At 49.4% G+C, this 21,390-nt stretch overlaps 1 protein-coding gene and 1 pseudogene across 1 annotated transcript in view; both read left to right on the top strand.

Moving 5' to 3' along the window:
* Positions 1–17,512, top strand: part of ADGRG3 (adhesion G protein-coupled receptor G3) — a 37,740-nt gene extending 20,228 nt beyond the window's left edge. Inside the window, 10 exon segments of the mRNA XM_077132554.1 lie at positions 6,344–6,482; positions 8,706–8,852; positions 9,660–9,794; positions 10,310–10,349; positions 10,455–10,555; positions 10,694–10,806; positions 12,914–13,194; positions 13,344–13,437; positions 14,470–14,744; positions 16,937–17,512. Of these exon segments, the coding sequence (XP_076988669.1) occupies positions 6,344–6,482; positions 8,706–8,852; positions 9,660–9,794; positions 10,310–10,349; positions 10,455–10,555; positions 10,694–10,806; positions 12,914–13,194; positions 13,344–13,437; positions 14,470–14,744; positions 16,937–17,049 (1,438 nt within the window). The 3' untranslated portion in view covers positions 17,050–17,512.
* LOC143659510 (ATP synthase F(1) complex subunit alpha, mitochondrial pseudogene) lies at positions 807–2,633 on the top strand (annotated as a pseudogene).
* Positions 17,513–21,390: the final 3,878 nt, after the last annotated feature.

Raw genomic sequence — 21,390 nt, forward strand, 5'->3', positions numbered from 1 at the left:
AAAAACCTCTGTTTCCTTTCTTTTTTTTCCTTTTTCCGTCAGCCCTGCCCCCTTGGCGCTGGGGCAAAAATGAGTGACCTCCGCTTTGACCAGGTTCACCTGAGCTGGAGGCCTATTTTTAGTAGTCAGAACTTGTTAATTAATTAATTAACAAATTGGTGTTTGGTTGGGCTCAGCCCCTGCTGCTGGTAAAGTCCCTTTCCTTTCCCCTCTGGGAAGCAGCCTTTGGGGGAGGGGCGCTGGTCGCCACGACTTGGGGGACTCATGGTTCTGGGGAGGCTTGCAGCCGGTCCAGCTAGTCCAGACTGGGGTACACTGTGTGTCCGGTCACTGACATGGCCCCAGGAGCTGTTCTGTATTGTTTCTGGTTATTTAGTAGTTGTTCTGGAGGACAAACTAAAACGCGCGCATTGCTAAGCTGCCATCTTGATTATCCGCGGAATTGTTTCTTATGGATGAACTTCTTGAGGTGGAATCTACTCCTGGTGAAGATGCTGAATTGAAATGACAGCAAAGGACTTAGAATATTACATAAACTTAGTTGATAAAGCAGTGGCAGAGTTTGAGAGGAGTGATTCGAACTTTGAAAGAGGTTCTGCTGTGGATAAAATGCCATCAAACCATATCACATGCTCCAGGGAACTCTTTCATGAAAGGAAGGGTTGATGCAGCAAACTTCATTATTTTCTCATTTTAAGAAATTGCCACATCCACCCCAACCTTTGGCAACCATCACACAGATCCGTCAGCAGCCATCAACATTGGGGTAACACCCCTGCCAGCAAAAAAGATATGACTAGGAGGAACCACCCGAATAGAAGCTGCAAAGATGTTGTCAGTGCGCGTCGCCGCGGTCCTGGCCCGCACCCTCCCTCGGCGGGCCGGGCTGGTCTCCAGAAATGCTTTGGGATCATCCTTCATTGCTACAAGGAACCTTCATGCCTCTAACACTCATCTTCAGAAGACTGGCACTGCTGAAGTGTCCTCTATACTTGAAGAACGTATTCTTGGAGCTGATACTTCTGTTGAACTTGAGGAAACTGGGCGTGTCTTGAGTATTGGTGATGGTATTGCTCGAGTACATGGGCTGAGAAATGTTCAAGCAGAAGAAATGGTAGAGTTTTCTTCAGGCTTAAAGGGTATGTCTCTGAACTTGGAGCCTGACAATGTTGGTGTTGTTGTGTTTGGAAATGATAAACTGATTAAAGAAGGAGATATTGTGAAGAGGACGGGAGCCATTGTGGATGTTCCAGTTGGCAAGGAATTGTTGGGTCATGTAGTAGATGCCCTTGGTAATGCCATTGATGGAAAGAGTCCAATTGGTTCCAAGACTCGCAGGCGAGTTGGTCTGAAAGCCCCTGGAATCATTCCTCGAATCTCTGTGCGTGAGCCAATGCAGACTGGCATTAAGGCTGTGGATAGCTTGGTGCCAATTGGTCATGGTCAGCATGAGCTGATTATTGGTGACCGACAGACTGGCAAAACTTCAATTGCTATTGACACAATCATTAACCAGAAACGTTTCAATGATGGAACTGATGAAAAGAAGAAGCTATACTGCATTTATGTTGCTATTGGTCAAAAGAGATCCACTGTTGCCCAGTTGGTGAAGAGACTTACAGATGCAGATGCCATGAAGTACACCATTGTGGTTTCAGCTACTGCATCTGATGCTGCCCCACTTCAGTACCTGGCTCCTTATTCTGGCTGTTCTATGGGAGAATATTTTAGGGATAATGGCAAACATGCTTTGATTATCTATGATGACTTATCCAAACAGGCTGTTGCTTACCACCAGATGTCTCTGTTGCTCCGCCGACCCCCTGGTCGTGAGGCCTATCCTGGTGATGTATTCTACCTGCACTCCCGACTGCTGGAGAGAGCAGCCAAAATGAACTATGCTTTTGGTGGTTGCTCCTTGACTGCTTTACCAGTCATAGAAACACAAGCTGGTGATGTGTCCGCTTACATTCCAACAAATGTCATTTCCATCACTGACGGACAGATTTTCCTGGAAACAGAATTGTTGTACAAAGGTATTCGCCCTGCAATTAACGTTGGTTTATCTGTGTCCCGAGTTGGGTCTGCAGCCCAAACCAGGGCCATGAAACAGGTGGCAGGTACCATGAAGCTGGAATTGGCTCAGTATCGTGAGGTTGCTGCTTTTGCCCAGTTCGGTTCTGATCTCGATGCTGCCACACAACAACTCTTGAGTCATGGTGTGCGTCTGACTGAGTTGCTGAAGCAAGGACAGTATTCTCCAATGGCTATTGAAGAACAAGTGGCTGTCATTTATGCTGGTGTAAGGGGATATCTTGATAAACTGGAGCCCAGCAAGATCACAAAGTTTGAGCAAGCTTTCTTATCTCATGTTATCAGCCAGCACCAGCCTCTGTTGAACAATATCAGGGCTGATGGAAAGATCTCAGAAGAATCAGATGCAAAGCTGAAAGAGATTTTAACAAACTTTTTGGCTGGATTTGAAGCTTAAAATTTGTGGTTTCATATCAAATGTCGGTTTGGTTTGGCCATGTTTTCTTCTGGTAATCAGTTCCACTTGTTAAAGGTTTACTCTTATACTTCTAATGTACAGATATCACGTTAAAAATAAAAGTTCCATATTGCTTGGTGGATATATAAAAAAAAAAAGATATGACTAGCTGAGGCTCAGTTGATGGTTAGCATTTTTTAGCAATAAAGTACTTTCAAATTCAGGCATGTACATTGTTTTTTCAGGCATAACACTATTGCACACTTAATAAACAACAGTATAGTGCAAACATAACTTCTATATGCATTGGGAAACCAAAAAATTTGTGACTCACTTTATTGCAATGTTTGCTTTATTGTGGTCTTTGGAGCCAAACCCGCAATATCTCTGAGGTATGCTTGCATTTCATGTTGTTTATTCACTTACCAGCTGATGGACATTTGAATTGTTTTCAGTTTTGGTGTATTATGAATAATGCCGGCATGGAGATTTGAATTCAAGTTTTTGTGTGAACATATGTTTTTATCTCTTTTGAATGGAGTTGCTGGATTATATGGTAAATGTATGGTTGGCTTTCTAAGAAACTGCCAACTGTTTTTCACTGTGGCTGCGTCATTTTACTTACCCAACAGCAATGTAAAAGGGTTCTAGTTTCAACACATCCTTATAATATCAGTCTCTTCCTGTTACAGACATTCTAGTGGGATTGTAGATAAATGTCTCAATGTGGCTTTAATTTTAATTTGCACGTCACAAATGACTAATGATGCTGAGCATCTTTTTACATGCTTATTAGCCATCTAATTCTTTGGTGAGGCTATTCAAATTTCCTCCCACTTTTCACTGGGTTGTTTTCCTTCTTACTATTGTTGACTTTTGAGAATTCTTTATATGTCTTTATCAGCTGTATGATTCATGAATATTTTCTTCCCGTATGTGTCTTATTGTTTTCTTAATGATGTTTTTTGAAAAAAAAAGCCTTTAATTTCAAGTTCAGTTTAAAGTTTAGCTTGCGTTTTTGGTCTCATATCAAATAAATGTTCACCTAATCCAAAGTTACAAAAATTTTTTCTCTGAATGTCTTTTATGAATATCATAGTTTGAGCTCTTATAATTAAGCTATCCATTTTGAGTTAGTTTTGTGTGTGGGTGTAAGATAAATGTCTAAGTTCATTTTTTTAATTTATTTTGCATTTGGATATCCAGTCGTTCCAACACTATTCATGGAAAAAGCTAGTCTTTCTCCCTTGAATTGCGTTGGCACATTTGTCAAAATCGATTGGCTATAAATGTGAGGGTTTATTTATGGAATAGACATTCTTGGAAACTGGCAGAATCCTCATAATAGCTCTCTGACCCATGGGGTGAGGGCAATTATGGTCTAAGGGCTAAATGGCAATTCCTGGAACTCTCCCTACCAAAATAGTAAACCAGAAGCAAAACACATCCCTGGGGTGGGAGAGGGGAGGTGAGAGGAGGTGTCAAGGGGGTGAGGGGAATGCAGAGATTAATGCCACCATCGAAGACTTGAAATAAGCAGGGGTGGTAATACCTATCTCATCCCCTTTTAACTCCCCAGAAGCATTTGTATCTTGGAGAATTACTGTGGACTATTTGTAAACTTAATCAGGCAATGAGTCCAATTGCAGCTGCTATTCCAGATGAAGTTTATTTACTGTAACAAATTATCACAATTCTGGCAATTGGTATGCAGCTCCTACATGACTAATGCCTCTTTCTCCTTGCCAGTTTTCAAAGATCATCAGAAACAGTTTATTTTTACCTGGCAGAGCCAACTGCATACCTCTGCAGCATCTCATCAGGGTTATGCCAATTCTCCTGCTCTGTCATCATATAGTTTGCACAGACTGTGACCACCTTGACAAACTACAAAGCATAACACTAGTCCTCTATGCCCATGACATTATGTTCATTGAATCTGATGAGCAGAAAGCAGCAAGTATTCAAGATGTCTTAGGAGAACATTTTGCTTTGTTTTGTTTGTTTTATTTTTGGGGGGTGGGGGGTGGGGGTTCATGGTCCGGGAAAGGAGAACATTTTTTAAAGTACATGAGGTGAGCTACCTATATTGTGACACACAATTCACTGTTTTATTTAGTGACTATTAAAATCACAAAACTTCTTTGTATAGAATTTTTAAAGGCATATAAAATCCAGGGTCAATTTGGTATAGCTCAGTTAATGGGTTTGCACTCAGTATTTCTAGCTAGATGGTGTTCCTATTGCTTGCCCCATTCCAGCCCATTTGCACATATTTGCAAGGATAATTATTTCTGTTATATAATACTTTGTGTAATCTCTTTAGGAGTTTTTCTTTGGTACCTGTTCAAAATGATGCTAAAATAAAAACCTCCCCTAGGTCTTCCTGCTAAGCCCTCTATAGCTGCTCCTTTCCAACAGCCTTGGTCTGGTTATATCTGTTCCAATTCCCCTTCTCTCTCACCACCACCTTGGCCCTTTCCCATCCAGAATTACTGGGAGAGGTTGGACAGCAGCTCTCAGGACTCCAGGCTTAAGGGAAGGTGCCCCAGCATGCTGCATAATTTCAGCACCACGGAGAACACCTGCAGACTGGTTTTACCCTAACATTTTCGCCCATGGCAAGAAAGCCAGGTTAACTTTTGTGTTCTAGGTGTTTCTAACCCCAGCTCTGTCTGCTCCCATACATACTCAGTCTTCAGAGGCTGAATTCCCAGCATTCAGTTAGTACTCAGTAAATGCGCTGATGTGCCCACTCATGCCACACAATTGGTTTCCCGCAGTTTAAAATACTCTGAGGCATTTTTCCAAAGAAATGAACACATGGCCAACAAGCACATGAAAAAAAATGATAGCATCACTGGTCATTAGGGAAATGCAAATCAAAACCACAATGAAATACCATTTCACATTCACTAGGAAGATTATTTAAAAACAGAAAATAACATATGTTGGTGAAAATGTAGAGAAATTCGAATCCTCATACATTTGCTGGTAGGAATATAAAATGGTACAGGCACTGTGCAAAACAGCTTGGCAGTTCCGCAAGGGTTAACTGTGGGATTACCATATGATGTAGCACTTCCACGCATAGTCATATATTCCAAACAATTGAAAACAGAACTTTTAGAAGAATTATCTTCTAAAAACGTGTACAGGAATGTTCATAGCAGCACTATTTAGGAACACCAAAAGGGGGAAACAACCCAAATATCCATCAACTGATGAATAAAACGTGGTCTATCCATACAATAGAATATTATTCAGTCATGAAAAGGAAAGAACGATACATGTTATGATATGGCTGACCCTCGAAAACATTATGCTAAGTGAAAGAAGCCAGACATAATAGGCCACATGTGTGATTCCATTTTTTTGAAATATTCAGAATAGGTAAATCCTTAGTGGTTTCTGGAGAATGGGGAGGAGATATGAAGAATGATGGCCCAACAAGTACAAGATTTCTTTTTGGGGTGTATTTTGAAGAAGTTCTGGAACGAGATAGTGGTGATGGTGGCACAACATTATGAAACTACTTAATGCTACTGAATTGTGCACTTTGAAATGGTTAAAATGGTAAGTTTTATGTTATGTGTATTTTACCACAATAAATAAGACAAATGCATGAAATACTCAGAGGAGCTACAGGTTGGAGTCCCTCGGTACCAGCCTGGATAGCTCCCAAGCCGTGCCTTCCTTCTGCCCCATGGCATTCCTGGTCCCCTCTCACCCAGAGAGCTGCAGATTACTCCAGATGCTCTGTGTCCTCTGGCATCCGGGCTAGGGACCAGGCAAATGGATAACTCAGGCGGCAAGACCCTACTCTCACCTCTGATGCCTGCCCCCTTGCAGATACTGGCTGAACTATGAGAGTCACCTTGTGGAGAACAGTTTGACAGAGGTAGTGAATATGTCTTTCGTGAAGGCTTTGGTCCAAAACTTCAGCACCGACACTTCAGAAGACCTGCATTTCTCTCTGATGCCCTATCAGGTGAAAAATCCCCACCCCCATCTCCTTTGGCTAGTCCTGGCTTTATTTTCTTCAAGCACATTTTTCAGAATTCTGAGAAAGTCACGGTCTGTGCCTGGTACCCATCAAAACTTAACCTCCCTGTGTCTCATTTTGGCAGCACTCTGCTACCTTGCTAATATGTGCTAGTGTGTTAATTAGATGAGAGGTTCCTTGGAATAGATGATAACTGGGGTGCTTCTAAGATTTATGCAGAAGAGCACTGAATTGAGAGTCCAAAGAGCTGGGTTCTAGTCCTGTACTTTTTACCCTTCTTCTCTCTGGGCCCCTGAATTCTCATTGGTAAAATTAGCTTGCAGACTCCTCCAAAGTCTAAAATTCCCATGAGCGCTTCACCCAGAGAGCATTTTTTCTTTCTTTTTTTTTTTTGCATGGGCAGGCACTGGGAATCGAACCTGGGTCTCCAGCATGGCAGGCGAGAACTCTGCTACTGTGCCACCATCGCCCACCCTGCCCAGGAAGGACTTATTTTTTATTTTATTTTTATTTTAACATTTGTTCCCCCTATTATTTATTTATTTTTAATCCATGCGTTTTACTCATCTGTCCATACCGTAGATAAAAGGAGCATCAGACACAAGGTTTTCACAATCACCCAGTCACATTGTGAAATCTATAGCATTATACAATCACCTTCAAGAAACATGGCTACTGGAACACAGCTCTACATTTTCAGGCACTTCCCTCCAGCCTCTCCAATATAACTTAACTACAAAGGTGATATCTATATAACGCATAAGAATAACCTCCAGGATAACTTTTCAACTCTGTTTGGAATTTCTCAGCCATTAACACTTTACTTTGTCTCATTTCACTCTTCCCCTTTTTGGTCGAGAATGTTTTCTCAATCCCTTGATGCTGAGACCCAGCTCATTCTAGGATTTCTGTCCCACGTTGCCAGGAAGGTTCCAGGGAGCACTTCTGCAACCAGATTAAGGGTAGATCGGGAAGTATAGCCAAGTGGTTAAACAGGAAGGCTGGATTTACACTGGTCTGGATTCAAATCCCAGCAATGCTCCTTATCAGTTTTTGTGATATTATGAGACACGTTAAATTGCCTAATGTTTCTGAGTGTTGGCGTCTCCATTTGTAAAATGGTCATGGCATTGCCCACGTTCAGGTTTACCGGGGGGAGCAAATGAGGTAATTCACGGGACCATTTAACACAGAGAGATTTGATAATGGTCTCCATCCTCCCTGAACCTTATGGTGGGAGTTCAAGCAAGGCAAGTTGGTTATCAACAATGTATTTTTAGGTCTGCCTGGAGGAGGGGAGAGGGAAGAGATACAGCATCCTTCTCAATCCTTTATTAGGTGATGCATGAAGCTCAGCCCTCGCTTGGGGTACACACCACCCCCAGGCATCACCCACAGGTCCCGCTGACACAGGGTCTGGGCTGGGATGGAGAAAGTTGGGACATCCAGCTCCAACTCTTGGCTCCCCTTCTATGGCCCATGGAACACTTTTGAGGCAGTCACCAGGTGGGCTCAGGCTGCAGCCCCTGAGGGAATAACGAGATCAGAAAATGAATAGAAAATTTTTTGGAGAATTTTTTTTTAGTAACTACTGGTGAAATTTATTTTAATAATGTTTTGATAATGTTTACCTTTTTTCATTTGTTGTCATGTGGGGCAATGGTTAGGGAACTTACAATCAAGTGTGGATTCTCGCACCCTCCATCTGTCCCTAATGTCCCCTTTCTGAGCTCCATGACAGATACATTTTTCTGACTGCTTTATTCTTTCCATTTACTCCGTCACCACAAAGCCGTATTTAAACAGAGGGGCTTAGGACCTTGGCCAAAAGCACCCTGCCGCAGCCCTTCCCTCACACTGGCAAACTCGTTGATGAAACCTGAGAGCTTCCCCGAGTGTCATCTCTTCACATCTACTTTCAGCTTGACAGGTGGACAAGTGGGCACGTTGTTCCCTCTGCTATCTAAACGGGGAAAACCAAGGCTCCACAATTGCTGTGACTTATCCAGGGGCTCACAGACTGGGAGGGGCAGATCTAGGACTGTCTCCCCGGTGTCCTCCCTCTTAGAACTCATGTCTTCCATTGCTGCCCCTCTGTCATGCCTCAGTTTCCCCTCTCAATCAGGAGAGTGGCAGGACCTGTGCTGGGGGGAGATGGAGGCTGGAATCCTTCGGTAAAGATGGGAGCTGCTGGGGCTGTGGTTGCAGATTCCGAGGCAGATGAAAAAGAACGAGGACAAAGCTCCTGACAGAGTCCGGCTTCCCAAGAGCTTTTTTGGATCCCTGCGGGATCAGAGGGCTTACGTCCGGCTGGCCATAACCGTTCTGGACATCGGTTCAGGGAATCTCTTCAAGGTGAGGAGATGCCTGATGGGGGCTCAGGGACACTCTGAGGTTAAACACCAGGTTTGCCAGGGTCCCAGCCCCAGCCCCCTTCTCTAGTGTCTTTGCTGGCGGTGGGGCAGACAGGAGGGAGGGGGTGATGAACCCCTCAAGAGTGTCTCTCAAGCAGTCTTGCCAGCAAGGTCATCCCAGACACCTGCTCTGCAGAGTCTGCTGCAGCTGCACCTGGCACACACACATAAATGTAGGGTGTCCCTCCCCCCAGCTTGGACTCTTAATGTGTCCGCAGTGCAGTCCCACACCCTATGTGCACACAGACATGTGTACCCTTTTATACTCCTGTGCCCGCACAAAACGTAGTGTCTTTGTGTGGGCATGTCCACAAAAGCGAGTGTGTCTATGTCCTTGAAAGGATGTGTACCTGGTGTATGCACCCAGAGATGTGGCTCCATATGTGCAGGTAGGCGTACCCCAAGTGCTGGGGTTGGGGCTCACCCACCCGGATGTACCCCCAGGCTGCCGTCACCAGACTGATCTTTCCTCCGACCCTGGGTCCCTCTGGTTAAGGGGACAGAGGAACCAGAGGCCAGCAGTTGGGACCTGCTGGATGCACAGCTTTGTGGCCAGTGGGCCTGGAGCGTGGGGCCCTGCCCAGCCCGAGCAGGAGGCTGCAGGGAGCAGCAGGAAGAAGGCCGCCCATCCCCCCTACTTCCTTGTCCCCTGGCTCAGACTTTGACTTCCAGGCAAGGGCCGCAGATCCTGGAGGCTCCCAGGAACCCCGTGCCCCTTCCACTGCCTGCACCCACCCCCTCTCCCCAGGGCCCCCGGGTCAGCCTGGAGGATGACAGCAGCGTGCTCAACAATCGCCTGGTGGGCCTGAGTGTGGGCCAAATGCAGGTCTCCGGGTTGGACGAGCCTTTGGAGATCACCTTCTCTCACCAGCGACAGCCCCCCGTGAGTCCCCCACCCAGGCCTGGCTGTCACGTGGGTGGGCACACCCAGGCTTATGGGCTGTGAGCGGACCCATGCAGGGGACTGTACCCCCTACCCCTGCACATGCACAAGGAGTGTTCATCAGACTCGTGCATGTAACTGTGCCGGAGACGCGTGCCCAGCCTGTACACAGCAGACATGGGTCCCCCAGGTGCCCCCACCCACTGCTCACTGGGGTGCACACAGGACCTATCAAGCCCACATGCCACGCATCATATTACACGTCCGTCACATACATGCTTCCCTAAAGGCACCTGCATAAAGACACACCGACCAGCTCCCCACAGCTGGACCCATGCCCTGCACAGCCTAATCCGGGTTACAGAATATGGTCCTGTGAATTTTCCAGGTGACCCACGGGGGTGGGCCTGCTTGATACCTAATGCACACACACACTAAGACATACCCTCCTTTCTCCCTCCCCTGCTCTCTCCTCCCCTCTCCCAACCGTCTCCCTTCCTGCTCTCTGCTTCCAGAACATGACTCTCACCTGCGTATTCTGGGATGTGAGTAAAGGTAGGGCCTGGAGGTCTCCTGGGGTGAGCCTGCTGGGGGGAGGGCTCCGCTCCAGGGCCCCGCCCCTTGCCTCCCCTCCCGTTCCCTCCTCACCTCCTGTCCCAGGACCCACAGGAGACTGGGCCTCTGAAGGCTGTTCCACGGAGTCTGGCGCGGAGGGCACAGTCTGCCGCTGCAACCACCTGACCTTCTTCGCCCTGCTGCTGGTAACGGCCGCTCCACCCTGCAGCTCCCGGCTCCCGTCCCCAGGAGGGGCCTGCCTGGCAGGGCTGGGGCGTGTGGGGTGGGTGGGCCTGGCCTCCACTGACCCGGCCCTGGTTGGTGGGTGGGTGGGTCGCCCACAGAGGCCCGTCTTGGACGAGACCACCGTGCACGCCCTCACACGCATCTCCCAGGCCGGCTGCGGAGTCTCCATGGTCTTCCTGGCCTTGACCATTGTTCTCTACCTTGCCATGAGGTGGGTGACCCCATCTGGACCCCACGCCTCCCCCCTTTTCTCCAGGAAGACAGTAGGGCAGGGCAGGAAGCACCCTGGATGTGCACCTTATGCTGTCCTTGCTAAACCATTGTTTCCTTGTCTAGTAAATGGGGTTGGAGGCTGAAATGAAGGGCTATTACAAGCATAAGCGGAAGAAACCCAACTCAAACTGGCTTAAACACAATAGGAAACTCATGATTCATGTCACTGAAAACGCTTCAGGCACGGCTGAATCTAGGAGCTCAAAAGATGTCACCAGGACTTGGGGTCTCTCTCCGTATCTCACAGCTTTGCTTTCCCCTTCGCTAGTCATGTCAGGAAGCACCTCCACACTTAGTGGGGCTCCAGAGACTCCAGGCTTATACCATGGCTTCTTAGTCACCCAGGCAGAGATGAAAGAGGTCTTTTCTTTCCCAGTATTTCTAAATCAAATCCTAAAATATTGTACGCACACAAGAAGCTGCAAAGAAGTCCCATGGACCAAGCACCCAGCTTTCCGCTGTGGTGACAACTTATGTAAGTGTAATACAATATCCAAACCCAGGGGACTGACATTGGCACTCTACTGTTAACTAGAATACACACCTCACTCCGTTTTCATCATCTTCTGTGGGCATTCAAGTGTGTGTGTGTGTGTGTGTGTGTGTGTGTGTGTGTGTGTGTGTTTATGGTTTTATGCAATGTTATCCCACGTAGGGACCAGAATTGAGTTTTACTGATCTAATTTGGATCCTGTGCCATGACTTAACCTTTATTGTGGTCGGGGGACGGGAGGCCCTGAGTGGCCAGGCCAGGCCCTGGGCCTGCTCTTGGGCTGGAATTAGCTAAGGACCTACCTACCCAAACTTCAGGGCTGAGAGGGGGGACACCCCAGGGTGTTTCCAGAAGAAGAGGGAGTGAGTACAGGAGAAACAGAAACAGCAGAGGCCATGGCCAAGGGAGCTGCAGAACCTGCCGGCTGGAGGCAGCCTATGGGGAGCAGCTCACTCCAACCTGCCCTGTCCCTGGCCTCCTGGAGGTGGCTTGCAGGACCTAGGCTGGACCTTGTGTCTCCTGACTCCAAGGTGGTGCTCTCCCACTGCCCTTCTCCATGTGCCTCTTTTCCTCCTTCACCACTCAGCCCTGGGCTAAACGCTGCCACCAGCCCTACTCTCTTGGTCTCAGACAGAACCTGGAGTGTCAGTGGTCCCACCCTTACTCCACCCCTCCAAGCCCTGGCCTAGGACATCGCCCCCATCCCCAGCAAGCTGCCTGTGCCTTGCCAGCAGGCTGCATAGCTGGACCCTAGAGCCAGGCTTGTGGCAACAGGAGAAATTGTCACCAGCTCCCAAGGGTACGACTTGGCTACTCAGGTGAGGCAGATGTTGTCCCTCATGCCCCCTCCAGGCGGCCCTGGGCCCCATCCCCCTGGTGAGAGTTCTTTGGGATCTGATGGTTAAGAATGCAGAATGTGTGCTCCCCAGGAAAAGCAGGGGACAGTGAGCCCTGGAAGTCCCTGTCTCTCCCTGGACTTCACTTTCCCCAACTATCAAGCAAGGTTAATGATACTCACCCCACCTATGCCCCAGGCCTCGTGCATCCATCCGTCTGTCCATCCACTCACTCACTCATCCTGCCTCCCCTGCTATGCCCCAAGTTCGGGCAGTGAGAAGGGAGGGTAGATGGTACACTGCACTGTTGTGAAACTGCCAAGTCCGCCTCAGAGGAGACATTCAGAGACAGCCTCCCCAGAAGGAAACATCTAAGGGGAGGTTTGAAGACAGAGCAGAGTCCAGCGGGTGGAGAAGGCAGGAGGAGCCAGGGAGCAGGGAGAGGCACTGACAGCCCGGGAAGAACATGTAAATGTGCAGAGTGATGCAGGGAAAACTGCAAGCCCTACAGTTTGGCAAAAACACAAGCCAAGGGATGAGGATGGTGGGACCCAGACTCTGCAGGAACCGTGGGCCACGTGAGGGGTCCTGGACTTTAGCCTGGGAAGCTCATCCCCTGGCTGCTGGGCAGGGGTGGAACTGAGGGGCAGGTGAAGAGGCCCGGGCGCGCCCCATGGGAGCTGCTTGTGGCTTCTCACTGGCCTCCCTCGCCCCAGGTTCTACCGGCACAGGTTCAACTCCGAAGATGCCCCCAAGATCCACGTGTCCCTAAGTGTCAGCCTGTTCCTCCTGAATCTAGTCTTCTTTGTCAATATGGGGAGCGGCGTGCAGGGGTCTGGGGCGGCCTGCTGGGCCCGGGGCGCTGCCTTCCACTACTTCCTGCTGTCTACCTTCACCTGGATGTGCCTGGAAGCCTTCCACCTCTACCTGCTCGTCATCAGAGTTTTCAACACCTACTTCGGGCACTATTTCCTGAAGCTGAGCCTGGTGGGCTGGGGTAGGTGCTGCCGGACGGACGGAGGGGATGGCTGCTGCGGACTTCTCCTCTGGCCAGGCCCCCTCAGGGACGGGGAAAGAGGGGGCTGGTAGATAGGCCCGGGGCTGGATGGCTGGGCCAGCCATGCCACCTCCTCCCCTCGCGCCCAGGCCTGCCTGCGCTGGTGGTCTTCGCCGCCGGGTGTGCCAACAGCTACGGCCGCTACACCATCCGCAACGCAGAGAATCGGACCACGCTGGAGCTGTGAGTGGAGGCAGGGGGAGAGGGGTGCTATCAGGCCCTGGCTTCACACAGGCGGCCAGAGGGAGATGGGAAGAAGAGGGAGTTCTAGGAAGATAGAGTACATTGAAGACAGAAGGATCTTCAGATGCAGCCAGCTCACAGCATGGAGGGGTAAACTGAGGCCTGGAGAGAGGACATGAAATGAGGGGGCGAGAACTGGACTGGGGGGCAGGCTGTCTTGCTCTTGCTTAGGCTAGCACTAATCCCTAGAGCACCTTTGGGCAAGTTGACAATGGTGCCCTGTCCCCATGCCAGGTGTCAGCTTGGGGAGTGCAGGGCATGCCGATTTTGGCTCCCCCTCGCCCCCTTGGCCGGGTGCCCTTGCACCTGCCCAACCCTTGCTACAGCTCTGGTTCCAGTCCAGGCTCTGGCCCTGCCTTGCTGTGTCCTTGGGGGACCCCCCCCCAGAGCTCTGAGTCTCCTCCTCTGGCCAGGGGTGGCTGCTCCACAGGCTCTGTAGGGCCGTCCACCCTGCAGTCCAGGAGACAGTGGAGCAGAGCTGAACTGAGCCTCCAGAGCTCTGCCCTGGGGCCCTCCCAAGGCCCCGTGCTAGGAGGAGCCGGCAGGCCTGGGTCGCACCCTTGGGGTATTGAAGGAGCATGGGGGTCTGGGGTGGGGGGTCTTCCATGGACTGGTGCTCATGTACCATCTAGTAGGCAGCAGATTACTGTCCTTGAGGACGGGCGTTTGCAAAGCCACCAGATGAATGGTTTAGAAGCAGAAGTCTGCACATTTATGTAAAACCTTCTGGTCTTTAAATAGTGGCCCGTTGTTTCAGGTTCTTTACAACATAATGTGGGGCAAATATAGCATATCTTTAGGGCCAAATTGGGGGTCAATTGTCTCTAAAAGGTGACCTGATTCCTGGGCCATTGACAGCCCCTCCCTGGGAGGAGAGCCGGGGACTGGTGGGTGGGGGTGGGGGAAACTCCCCTGGCCCCCTGCTGGGCAGGAGCTGCCCCTCTGGTCCCAATGGCCACCCATCTCCTCCAGGTGCTGGTTTTATAACAAAATCGCCCTGTACCCCACCGTCCATGGCTACTTCCTCATCACCTTCCTCTTTGCCGCCGTGGTCCTGGGCCTGGTGGCCTGGAAGATCTTCACTCTATCCAGCGCTAGAGCAGGCAAGGAGCACAAGCAGACCTGGAAGGGCGCCCTCACCGTCCTGGGCCTCTCGAGTCTGGTGGGCGTGACCTGGGGTCTGGCCGGACTCACACCCCTTGGCCTGTCCACTGTCTACATCTTCGCCTTGTTCAACTCTCTGCAAGGTGAGGCTCCTGGGCAGGGAGGCAGCGGGCTGCCTTGTCTGCACCTAGAGGCCCTGGGGGGCTAGACAGGGTGGTTTGCAAGAAACGGGATTTCACTCAGGCTAGCTCAAGTCAAGGGTATTGGTTTTAAATGTCCAGGGCTTGCTCACAGAAGGCGGGAAGGGCGGCTGACCTCGTGGGAGCTGGAAGGAGGATCAGCCAAACCAAAGCAGATACTTTCTCCACCTTTGTCTCTGGAGCTGTGTAGCCTGCCACCTTCTTCTCTCTAAGGAAATGCCTTCACACTTCTCTCTCTGCTTGCCCATTAATACCCATGGTCCCCAGTGACTGCCAAGTTCACCCCAAAATGATTGCCCAACATGGTGGCCTCAACCCTACCTGACCTTCCAAGTTTAGAGAACAGACTACTTCAGTCTCTCGCAAACCTGGGAGAGTCAAGGAGCTGATTGAACTAGCTTGGGTCAGGTATCCATCACTGATCCAATCAGCTGTGACCAGGAAGGCCATGCCACGTAATTGGATGGCATGCCACGTGGCATGAACAGGTATGAAGAAAATGATTGGTGGAGGAAATGATGGATAGGTCTGCTACCTGCTCGCACAAGGTCCCTTCTCTGAGGCCCCAGCCAAAGGGAAGGAGCCCACGGCTTAGGCCCCAGTTTGCTTGCCCATACCTACCCTCTTTGTTCCTCACATCCCCACTTCACAGACAGAAGTCAAGGAAGTGTCACAGCTTCAGTGAAAGGAAATGGCAAAGAGGAGAGTGCAAAGTGGGTGCTCTGACTCACAGCCTCATCGTACTCAGAGGGGTTCTCAGTGGCCTGGATCCAGCAGGGGCAAGCTCACAAGAACAGGGCTGGATCCCACTGCCTCAGGAGGCCATGTGGCCTGGGGGTTGGTGGCACGGGCTTTGGGGTCAGGCAGACCCGGGTTCAAATCCCAGCTCCCACCACCACCCCAACAGGTCACTCAACATCCCTGACCCTCATTCAGTCATCCAGAAGGTAGGATGTTCACGATGAATACCTGTGCTGATGCACGGGTGGTGCCCTCAACCCAGGGGCACCATAAGACCAGCAGCAGAAGCTATTATTATTAGGCCATCTCAGGCTGTCCCTGGCTGGAGAATCATAAGTCCATATAGGGAAAATCCCATGGGTTAAAGTTTGAGGAGAGACACACCTGGAAACAATTAATCACATCTTTATGCTTTCAGGGGTGACCCTTAACACTGAAGCTTGAGAACTTAACTCTACTGAGTTAAAAGCTCCAACTGAGCCTGAATTACTCAGTTTTTCTATCTTCCTCCTAAATACAACTGAGACCTCAGTACCCCTTACCTGCCCACCGAACTTCTCTTAATATCCTTATTGTTGCATTGAGTTCTTGTTAGAAATTTATCAGCACACACTGTTTTTATTTTTTCTGTCAATTTCTGTACTTACAATCATTTCTTATACATTGCACCTTCCCTCTTCTCTGCATTGTTTCCTTGTTGAGGTCTGCTGGTCAACCAGCTGGTTTTCCTTGGTAATTGACCTTTTCTCTCTGCTAGGTCCCCTTTTATTCTCAACTTTCTGTAGTTTCATTACAATGTGTCTATGCGTGGATTTGCCTTCATTTACTCACTCAGCAATCAACAAACTCTGAGGATTCATACTTCTTTCATTTCTGGGAAATTCTCAGCAATATCTCTCCAAATATCTCTTGTCCTCCATTCCTTCCATTGTGTTCTTCTGGAACTACTGTTATATTGGAACCTTTAGTCTATGTTCCATGTCTCTTAACTATGCTGCTTTGTGTGTGTGTGTGTAAGTGCGTAAAATATATATGTTCATATAGACACACATACATGCATATATGTATATATCCTTCCTTCTGGCTCTCTGTGCTGTGCTCTGATTTAATTCCTCAGTACTGCTGTTCAAATGTCTACTCTCTCTTCCAATGTCTCTCATCCAGAGTAATGCTGACTGCTGAGCTTTTTTATTCTAAGGACTGTATTTTTCATTTCCAAGATTCCAATTTTGTTCTTTGTTCAGGAGGAGGTTTCATTCGCACCTAAAATTTTTCATAATTTCTTGAACTTCTTCGATGGCTGCTATTTCTCCCCTCCTCTTGGCAGCCCCCGCCCAGCCCGCATTCATCCTGCCCTACTCCCAGCTCATGGCGGCCCCTCTCCCCTCTCACAGGTATCTTCATCTTCACCTGGGTCATCGTCCTCTACTTCCCCCGTGAGAGTGCCGGGTCCTCCTCCTCCGGCACTACCCGTGCCAACCAGGCCCACTCCGTCACTCGTGAATAAGGAGCTCTGGACTCAGCTCCGACTCGCTGTGTGACCTCGGGCAGGTCCCTGCCTCTCTCTGGGCCTCAGTTACCTTCCCTGTACAACATGGCTGGGGAGGGAGGGGACGGGGACCAGGTTGGACCATGTGGCCTCAAAGATCCTAAAAGATGTGTCTATGGGCCCGAGAACCCACGAATCCAGGACTGAAGGGGTCTAAAGTTCCTATAATCCTGGGGCCACCCTCCTAGCATAGAGCACTGCCTTTATCCCCATTTGCTGTCTTCATAACCAATCAGTCTTTCTCTGCCATCACCCACCCTCTGGTCTCAGTAAGGGCCTGAGCCCTAATAGGGGAGTCTGCCGTGGGCACAGCCTCTTGAAGGAGTCCCCAGTCTCTCCTCTTCCTCCCCCTTGCTCACTGCCCCTCAGATCACCCCCCCACCCCACCCCACGCACACGCACACACGCACAACTCGACCCTCTGGCTGCCTGTACTGACACAAGAAGGCCCCGGGAGGTTATCAGCAATTCAGGCATTGGGGCCACTGTGGACTGGAGGGTTGTCTTTTTTTGGGGGGGTGGAAAGGAGTTGGCCCTCTCATCTAGCCTGCCCCTGGTCTCTGCCAGTCCCACCAGGGCCCACCCTCGCTGAACAGCCCCTCCCCATCTGGCGGGTGCGACACCTCAAGCAAGCCCCGCCCCTGCTGCAGGGCCACGCCCTCCGATCTGCGTCCTCGTGGGGGTGGCGAGCAGAAGCTCAAGTGCTCTGCATACCTGAGGGCGAGGGCGAGCATTTTTGGCTGCTGTTGATTCAGTGTGTGTGTGTGTGGGGGGGGGGGGTATAGGCGTCACAGGTCAGGGAAAAGGTGAGGCTGAGCAGAGGGTGGGCACATCCCTAAGAATCTGAGCTCCTGCAGGGAAGGGAGCTTGGCTGCCTCACTCAGCATTTTAGCTTGAGCTCAGCACCCGGCACGTTTCAAACCCTGAATAAATATTTGTGGGCTGAATGAACGAGTGTCTGTTTGGCTCCAGCCCGAGAGGGCCCTGTACTAAGTCCTGTGGGAAATCTCACTCCCCCCCAATGCCCCACCCTTTGCAATGAGGACTGTCAAACACCTCCCTCAGGTGAGAAGTTATCATCATCATTATTATTATTATTAGACCCTCCCCACAGCCCCAAAGCTGGGGACTGCCAGCCCTCTCCCCCTCCCAGGTGCCAGGTGCTGAGAAGGGACAGGGCTGGACGCCACCCTCCCAGGACCCCTGCTTCTCCCTCCTCCAACCCCACAAATGGACAGAAGACAGGAAGGCAGGGCGTCATTTTATGCAAACCGCTATGTTCCTGGAAGGGAAATTCTGGAGTGTAGACATTAAAGCAGTTGAGCCACATTTTCAGTTTTTGTGGACAGACTTGCTAGGTTTGAGGGCTTTATCGCCACAGACATCTTATCTCATGCTGAGGGACTTGGCTCCCTGGTCCCAAAGTCTCCCAGTCAGTGGCCAGTGCACAGAAAGAACAGCTGCTCCAGTGTCTGGCAAACCTGGGTTCAAATCTTGGTTCTGCTACTTGGGAGCTGTGTGACCCTGGGTGTGTCACGTCACCTCTCTGTGTCTCGGTTTCCCCATCGGTAAAATGAGGTTCATAGATGTCCTTACCTCTCAGGATTCTTGGGAGGTGAGCAGGAGCTAGTTTGCTTCCCAAGGCCCCCTTGATAAAAGAAGAAGCCCCTGACATTTAAAGGAAAACCAGGTGGAACCTTTGCATAAAGCAAACCATGACTCTAAAATAAGAGGGGTGTAAAGATTAAAGTCTTGTCCCGATTTCCTCTACTACTCTGCCAAGTGGGCCAGCCCTGTATGGGGTTATGCAAACAGGGACAGAGAGTCCCCTACCTGCCCAGGCTACTCTGTGAGCTGGGCTGAAAGTGGGACTGCATCCTCCTGGGTTGCCGAATCCTCCTCCTGGAACATTGCCTGGGTTCAAGAATTATCACCCCACCCCTGATCTCCGAGCCTCACGGGAAACCCTAGGCCTTCCCAGATGTACTCAGTGGGTTTTGGCACCAAGGAAACCACCAGCCCTGAGCAGCTGGACTTCCTGGCACAGATGGAGAGGGCAGATGGGGAGGTGTGGCTAAGGCTGGCACTCTCTCCTCTCCTGGTCGGTGCTCCACCCCAGGGCCAGGCGGGGGCTCATGGTTGGGGTCCCTCATTGCTTGAAGTCACTGCAAACAGCGCCTCCTGGCACTAAACAGAGCACCAGGCTAAGTTCAAGTGAGGCTACGGCAAGTCCCAGAGGCCCAAAGCAAATGCGGATGGACAGGGTGGGTCCTCCTGTCACTGAACAGTCACAAGAGCAACCTAGCAGGTGGGCTGGCACCGAGCGGGAGGCCATGGACCCCGAGGCCAGCCTGCCTGGTCCAAATTCTGCTCCGGCAGGTTGCCTTAGGCAAATTACTCAACTTTCTGAGCCTGAAAAGCAGCGGAGAGAGCTACAGATTAAATGAGATTCCAGCTGCTAGGTGCTGCGCTGTCCTGGCCCACTTGGCCGCAGGAGTGTGACTAAGCCAGGGTTTTGTCTTGGTCACCACCTTATCAGGCTTCAGGCAGCAGCGGTCCTGTGTGCTGCAGGCAGGGCCCCCACTGCAGTTTCCTGCCTGGTTCTCTCTGCTCTTCCCACATTTCTTCATTTGTGGTATTATTTTTTCCCATTACAATATAATAAATAGGAAGAACAAAAAGACTCGCTTGCTCCAAGCTCTCAGATGGACAGCTTAATGTTGAAAGATATAAAAATCCTTCACAAATGAATCTATTAATTCAATGCAATTCCGATAAAGATTCTAGTTGATTTTATTTATTTTACTTCCAAGAAACTTATTCTAAAATTTACATGGAGACATAGAGTCCTCAAATAGCTAAGTTAATCTTAAAGAAAGAAGGGAGACTTGACCTCCAGCTATGAAGACATCACAGGGCCATGGTAGTAAACTCAACACGCCATCTGTGCAGGGATAGGCATGAAGGCCAGTAGAACAGAATGAAGGGCTCGGTGCAGACCTGTCTAAACCTGGGGACTTGATACATGACATGGTAAAACCACCAATAAGGGATGGATGACCTGGTAGATGATGTGGGAAAATCGGATCGTTTGGAGAGAAATAAAAGAGAATTCTTACTCATCCTTCATCCAGATTTCAGTCAGATTAAAGGGAAGACAAAACTATAAATTAACGTAGGAAAAAAATTAATGAACAAAGGACAAGGAGGATTTCTTAAAAATTCAAAAGCACAAAACATCTGATCAAAATTTCTAAATTTCACTGCATCCAAATTAAGTCTTTCTGTTTAATGAAGGATCCTATGGACAAATGTAAAACACTTGAGACAGAATGCGAGGTGCTATTAACAACATCAAAAACCAGGGGTTAACATCTGGAAGCCCTCCCTACAAAACAACGTGAGGACACTTCCCCAAAAGAGAAAAGTGGGCAGAGGTTTTAAACAGGTGATTTCAGAGGTGGAAAAGCCTCAGTTGACACATAAAGACAGCCTTAACATCATCGGTCATTGGAGAAATGCACATTTAAATGGCAATGAGGTCTCACCGCACCCGTTAAGCTGGCAAACAGCTGAAAGCTAGAAAATAGGAATTACTGGGGATACGCGTGCTCAAGATCCCTAATGTTGCCTGAGAAAAACTTGCTGTTATCTTTGACCCAGCAATCCTGCCCCTCGCTTTTTATCCTAAAGACACACTCTGAGAGGTATAGAAGGTCCAGCCGTTGGCACATATGGCATTAGCCTGTGGGGGAAGGGAGTTGGTGGCAAGTCTGGGTGTCCCTTGAGGGGAGAGTGGAGAAGTAGGGCATGTGGATTCACAGCCAGGAGCTAGAAGCAGTGTGCACGGGTCTTAAAAACACACATTCTTAGTGAAAACATAACCAAAAACGTACAAAACAGATACGTAACACAACATCCTCTTCAGGAATGAAAAATGCCAGTACTCAAGAAACAATACACATTTTAGAAAAGAATACACACCAGCACGGTTGCCTATGGGGTACAGGAATGGGAGGGGGTAGAGAGACAAAATAGAATAATAAATATGGAAAAGGATGAGACTTTTGTGTGTGTGGGGGGGGAAATAAAGCCTGTCTCCCATTCTACCTGCCGCCCATTCACTTGTTTTCCTTTAGCTTATTCCCTTCCTACCTCGGCCCACACTGATCCTCACAGTGGCAATCACAGGAAGCACCAAGGCGGTCACGCCTCATGTGAGCTTTGTCCCATTATCCCTCACACTTTTTTGTGTGTGTGGCTGCATAATATCCCAGCCTGAGGATAAATCATCCTTTA

This window comes from Tamandua tetradactyla, chromosome 16 (genome assembly GCF_023851605.1).
Source record: "Tamandua tetradactyla isolate mTamTet1 chromosome 16, mTamTet1.pri, whole genome shotgun sequence".
Lineage (NCBI taxonomy): Eukaryota > Metazoa > Chordata > Mammalia > Pilosa > Myrmecophagidae > Tamandua > Tamandua tetradactyla.